Genomic DNA, 6456 nt, shown 5'->3' with positions numbered 1-6456 from the left:
CGTTAGGGCTGCAGCTGCCCCGCTGTTTTTCTGCCTTTTTTTTCCCCTCCTCCCCTCCGCTGTGCAGGACGTACTGCTGGTGTGTGTGGTGGGGGGACGGACAGACAGAGAGAGAGAGCAGCGCAGCAGTCAGCTCTCCCCACCCAAGGCTGAAGGTCAACAGACGATCATGCTAAGCTTGCTAACTGTTCCACCGTCTGACTGCTGCAGGGGCGTGTCTTTGAGAAAGGCTTTTATACCAGAGCACAGCCACTGTGACGAAACCATGGAGAAGCACGTCACAACGGAGAGCCGTTAACCAATACGCAAATTAGCCTGCAGTACCACTGCTCTACCCATATGAGCAGCAAAAACACGTTTTTAGACCAAATATTACAGATTTGAACAAATACGCACAAAAACATCAAAATTAGGAAAGAAACAGAAGTATATAACATTTTAGACACATTCTAGACAGTTTATCAGCTAAAAAAGTTAATTTTGGGGTAAGTTACTCTAATGAATCTTTCATGAAATAATCGTTTGATGTTTGTGCTAAAGTTTAATAAGGTAGAAGTAGTATGAGGGTGATGGGTGTAACGTTACAACTTTACAAGCTACAACTGTTATTTTTCAACAAGACATTAGTCTGAAACTCTAAAGCATGAGAAGACAGCAGGCAATATGTATACCTTCAAGGAGGTCTTACTTAAAACAAGATGCACTTACATTTAAGGAAGGACTCCAGGTGTTTTACATACTGAGCGTACTTTAGAGGATCAGATTTGTTGAAGGAGATATCCAATGAATCTGGACGAATCACCAGTCCTGCAACATAACACCAAGTGAAGTAAACAGGAGGGAAGTGAGCACGTCAATGGAAACCAAAGCACAGCTACGCAAGTATGTCTTGGAAAAATACATCCTCCTGAGAGCTTTTCCCACTGCCAATAAAAGTCAGGAAGTAGACATCCAAACAGATCAATGCAAAGAGCTGCTGTAATGTAGCATGTTGTTGTGACAGCATCTAAGTTGAAGCAGTATGAATAATGAATGCATATAAAACTAACATTGCCATTCCATGTGGACAATCATTGGTCACGTGTGGTGATGCGGAGAGAGACACTCACCTGGATTGGGGATACGGTCTCTGTACCTCGGCACGTAGTCATCCAGAGTGAGCAGCATGACCCACATGGTCAGGGCGAACATACCAGCCAGGAAACAGTAGAACACCAAGTAGAAGAGCAGGATGAGGGCTGTACCGAGAACAAGAACAGGGCTGGTGAGCATTAACCACCAATGTCTGATCGAATATCTACCTCATAGTTGAGCTGATGAGAACAACCATCAAAAGCAGGAGACAGTACCCAGTCCTAACAAGGGATGAGGGGTTATAATCTATTTTCGATGCATCACAATACAGGCATTGTGGATCAATTGTTAAATGTCAACAAGCGACTTTTATGTATATTTTCATGTAGAGAAGTGCAAAGGCAAAACTCTGGAGTGCAGTGTTTCTGACGTTTCATAACACACAACAGAGACACTTTAATAAGATGGCTGACTCAGACATGCACAGCTCCTTCTGCTCCAGTGTTAGCAAGTGTTTCTAAAAAGGTAAAAAAAAGGTTAAAAAATGACGCTGATGAGAGCCACACTGTGTAAGTTATGGATGTGCTTCCACAAATCAGCCAGTGGTAGCAACTGACCACTGGTAAGTGTCCTGATGCATCTCAYTAATCCAGGTAGAAAACAATAAAAGGTTGAGGTCATTGTTAAATTGTCAACTTCAAACATGTTTGTTCACCATGAGAAAGTAGGGGACCGGGGACAGTTGCAACACTTTTTTACATTTGACTGTTTACTCAGAGAAGGTTTGAATTAGACAAACCAAATTTTAATACAATAAACTTACATCTGTCTGTTAATAGTCAAAACCATTTATACGTGATTAAAGCATGTACATTCTTCACAATTTGCATTTGAAAATGAAAAGTCAAATGTTGCAATTGACCCTGGGGCCGGGGACAGTTACAACATTGTTTTGGGGTGGTTGCAACATATTATTAATACAATATATTTCACTGTAAATAAAAGTTTGATTATTTTTAAATTTATATTATTGCTAAATTAAAAAACTGCAAGTTATAATATTACAGTGTTATTTATTTATTCTTTTTGATCAAATGATGAATATAGAGTAGACCTTACATACAGATGTCAAAGACTCTGATATAAAATACAGTTGACTTAAGAGACAAGATTAATAGATCAATTTGTGAGGCAATTAACTTTTGTTTTGCCTGTTGTCACTGTACGCCTACATTATGCATAATTTACATTGAAAGAAACTGGTGTTTTAAAACCATTGTTGAAAAAAAAAACAACTGCAGAAAATACATCTTAAACACTTTTATGTTTTAAACTATGTAATTGTGCAATACCCTTTTAAGTGTAAACTTAATTTCAACATCTTAATATCATCTTTATGCTCTGTTTTTATATGGATTTATCGTATTCCTGTCAGCCATGATAAAACCTCATGTGTTAGCTAAATAAACTGATCTTGATACATGTTAACAACATTAGTTAAAAGTCAACATATCATTTGTTTAAACCATATAAGTTTGAGCTGGATCACAGAAACAGTGACAACAGTATAACAAAAATAAAACTARGCAAAAAAATACTTTGGTACTTCAAAAACAGTTCTTTTAAATAAATCCTGGGACAGTTTTTGAATCTGCTTACTTTGCAAGGTGGGGCATCTAACTGAGGATGTACAGTGTGAGTGTCATCACTCTAGCTTGTTTCTGTTTGGAGAAAAATGACGTGTTGCAACTGTCCCTTGTTGCTACTGTCCCCGGTCTGCCCTATTGCTTATAAGGAGTTTTCCTGCAACTCCTGAGACTGAAGAAGTCTCTTAGAGACGAGACAAAACATTTTACTTTTTTAAAATAACCACTGGTAACCACAGGATGATTGGATGAGGAGGCAATATCATAATTTTTGCCTAATTCATAAAAAGACAAGTGAATCATAAAGTTCACATTCAGTCAATGTAAACCTTGTGTTGTGCCTTTTGAAGCCACACATGATCGTCGTATGTTTCCTCGTGCATCCATGTGGTGGAAACACTGCAGAAAGCTCCAACCTGTAAGGCGTGGACATCCACTGGCACCAAGGATGCACCAATACCACATTTTTACACTGACACTTGGATTTTTAACAATTTTTTATATGAATAAACACCGTTAAACTTCTGAAAGTGTTTTTGAAAATGTGAGAAACTCAGTTTTTGAGTCAACTCCTCAAACGGAGCTCGGACACTYGTGAGGTTTTTGAGAAGTTTGTGCTCAGATTTGTTTATTCCCAGGCCTTCTTCTGCTCTTTGAGACTAGCTCAGGGATAGGCAACTGGTGGAGTTTAGAGATGCTGTCTGCCATGAAGGAGTTTAATATAAGTCGCCACTACAACATGTTGCACAAAGGTAAATTTGAGAAGTTTACTGAAGTCACAAGTAAACAACAAAAACTTTAACCAGAACCACCAGGAGTCTGCACTCAAGACGTCTAATGCCGTTGCACTTCAGCACACTATAGTAAGTTTTTATTTTTTGTTTGCTTCAAACGTTTTGTATTACATAGAGTACAAGTGTTATACATGCAGTTTTGAGCATGATTGTGAAGTTACTGGACAGTAATGTTGGTTTAATAAATATACAATATATATGCACAAACACTTTAAAATGGCYGTTTTATTAAATTTGGGTAAGTGTGCAGCAACATGTGGCCCTCTGGTAGTGTCAAAACAATAAATAAATGTGGTCCTTTCCATGTATTTAAGTTGCATGTTGAATGTGCAACAAGTGTGCACAGGGAGTGTTCAGACAACTAAAGCTGGATTCTTGTATTGGTACATCTCTGATTGGCACAGAATCAATCAGCAATGCACCAATCCCTCCACATGATGACTCCGGGTTTCTGTGTTTGTTTCTCAAAAWCTTATTTGAATGAAAACTATTTTATGCCACAGTGTAGAGCAAAAATATTTAGTTTCTTTTAAGTCATAAATTCTAAGCTTAGGCATCCACGATTCTTTATAATCCCATGACAGCCCGATCCTGCCCCGTCTAACCAGAGGACCACTGAGCGAGCAACATCAAAGCTGCCATCTTGAAAAGGAAAAGTCAATTACAAAGTTCATTGCAACTTTTATTTTGAAGGATTTATGTCCAGATTCAGTGGTTGAAAGCCAGGGCTTTTGCAGCATGTCTTGCACTTTGGAGTCATGATAGAAGATAATGACATGTCAAAGGCGTCCAACCAGCAACTCTTAAAATTTACAATCAGTCTGAAACCAAAGTGTTTGAAACCATGAAGGAAGTGAGCTACACAAACATCCACTGCAGTCTGAAGTCACTGTATCGACATTTTGACTCCCAAAATCTTGCTTGAATAAAATTCTGCCACGTGGAGCAAAAATCTGTATATTTTTATTCAGATTTTTTTTCTTTAGGTCTGACAGATGCTCTGCTCAGGAGGTGTGATGCATCTATGATCATCTTATAGTGACATTTCAACCCATCTGAATTGAACCATGAGGTGCCTAAAGACTACCACCCCTATTTCTAACTAATCTAAAGAGTTTCTTCATGGTAGACCCCCCACCACCACCCTCCACACACATTTTTAAACGATGCAGGCACATGCCAGAGCAGCTCTAAATGGTTCACCACCATCCGGCCGGTACAACACTTGATGCCCTCTAACAGAGAAAAGGGTGCACCCACCATACACCATCTTTTTTTTTTTACATTCCTCTACAGTGGTATCCCACAATGCACCTGCCTAGTGCATGAAAGAAGGAGAAAGAAGGGAGAGGGGAATCCCATTTGACCTTGACAGGCATGCTAATGCGGGCGGCCATGGAACTGCAATGGAGCATCCCACTGCACAGCAGCAAGGGGGCCCAGGCAGCCTGACTGAGCCTATAGGAGCGGGCTGCGGGGGAAAGGGAGGGAGGGTGGCGTGTTACCACCTCACTCTGAAACCATCATTACATAAAAAAATCTACATCCTGATCAGCGGTAGATCTGGGACTGCAGCAGCAGAGTCCTCAGATCTGATGGAAGCAGCTGGGGGAGGGTCTGCTCTGTGAATGCACATTACATAAGGTTTCTTTACTACAAACAATCATCTCTGCTGCTGGGAACCACTCATGCAGCAAGAGGAGACCGGGGCACACCTTCTGGAAGCATCAGTCACCCTACTCTTGGTGCMGGCTTCATGTAGGCCCCATGATACCTCCTCAGCTAACTCCCCACCTGCACGATGACAGTCATCTGAAGCAGCAGGCTGGGCAGAGGCAGGCACAGGTGACACTGACAGGCAGAGGACATCAGTGTGACCCTGATCGGCTGCAGAGGAATGAGCTCCTTCCTTACCCCAGCTGCTGGCCGTCCGACCCAGCAGCTCCCCGGTCCTCGGGTTGTAGATGGAGTCCTTCCAGCTGGACGTGTTCTCCTTGCTGGCAGCTTTATCCTCGGTGCTCGCCATGGTGTTCAGGGTGATTTGGTCCCGATAAGGAAAAAAAAGTGCCGGTTCTCCGCCCTTCAAATTAAAAAAAAAGAAAAGAAAAAAAGGAGGGGAGGAAGGAAAAAAAGAGGCAGCAAAGCGCGCAGCGATGAGGCGAGGAGCCGGCGGTGAGTGGTCGGCTCAATGGTTGGGAAGAAGTGGGCGGTGGAGGAGGAGGGAAAGCAGCAGGAGAGAGATGCTCTGCTGGAACAAGAAGACAGGAGAGAGGGGGAGAGGGAAAGAGACGGAYAGGAGAAGGTGAGGAAAGAGAAAAATGTGTGACGTCCGCGCAGCCGTGTGGCGGCAGCTGATGCGGTGAGAGCAGATGGACMCGCATTGGCTGAGGAGCCGTTTACACGCCGTTTACGCGCACAAATTATACACGGAGAGCAGAGCTGCTTCCTTTTACAAATGATGAGATGAAAACTGCATTTCTATTTTTATTTTTGTAAAAGTCTCTCTTTACACTCCGGCAGTGAACCATAGAAGGTACAAAAGCACAGCTTTTACCTGCGTGTCCGCAGTGTAAAGCAGGACGTCCTGATTTACTGCACACTCTGCATTCAGCAGCACTTGTCACGAACATCCCCACACTCTAAGAAAACAGGGTACACATGGTACTAAGAGGGTAAAAGGACACGGCCAAAAGTTTGAGGAATGATGTTAAGAACCGAGTCGCTCTTACCCGGGTCTGTTGGGATTTTGGAGAGATTAGTAGGTGACACCTTAAATAATTTAACAGAATTTATTAAAGATTACATGTGAAAACCCACCGAACAGATTTGCAAATCTGTGAGAACACCAGACCGATACTTCCCTTCGATCGTCAAGCGTCTCGTCTAACTTCTGTAACTCTTGACATTTTATACTGAAGCCTTATGTAATTTCTGAGCAACCT

General features: G+C 41.9%; 1 protein-coding gene across 1 annotated transcript in view; it reads right to left on the bottom strand.

The window, feature by feature from the left end:
• The window catches only part of LOC106535838 (sodium/potassium-transporting ATPase subunit beta-3), a 13380-nt gene extending 7515 nt beyond the window's left edge, over positions 1–5865 (bottom strand). The window contains exons 1-3 of the mRNA XM_014032959.1: positions 5429–5865; positions 1110–1238; positions 709–807 (exon numbers count right to left, since the gene is read on the bottom strand). Coding sequence (XP_013888413.1) covers positions 709–807; positions 1110–1238; positions 5429–5540 — 340 coding nt within the window. The 5' untranslated portion in view covers positions 5541–5865. The remainder of the gene's footprint in view (positions 1–708; positions 808–1109; positions 1239–5428) is intronic.
• Between the last annotated feature and the right edge of the window lie 591 nt (positions 5866–6456).

The sequence above is a fragment of the Austrofundulus limnaeus genome, unplaced genomic scaffold (assembly GCF_001266775.1).
Source record: "Austrofundulus limnaeus strain Quisiro unplaced genomic scaffold, Austrofundulus_limnaeus-1.0 Scaffold1585, whole genome shotgun sequence".
In the NCBI taxonomy this organism is placed as follows: Eukaryota; Metazoa; Chordata; class Actinopteri; order Cyprinodontiformes; family Rivulidae; genus Austrofundulus; species Austrofundulus limnaeus.
The sequence above is the reverse complement of the archived record's forward strand: the minus strand, read 5'-3'. Positions and strand labels throughout refer to the sequence as shown.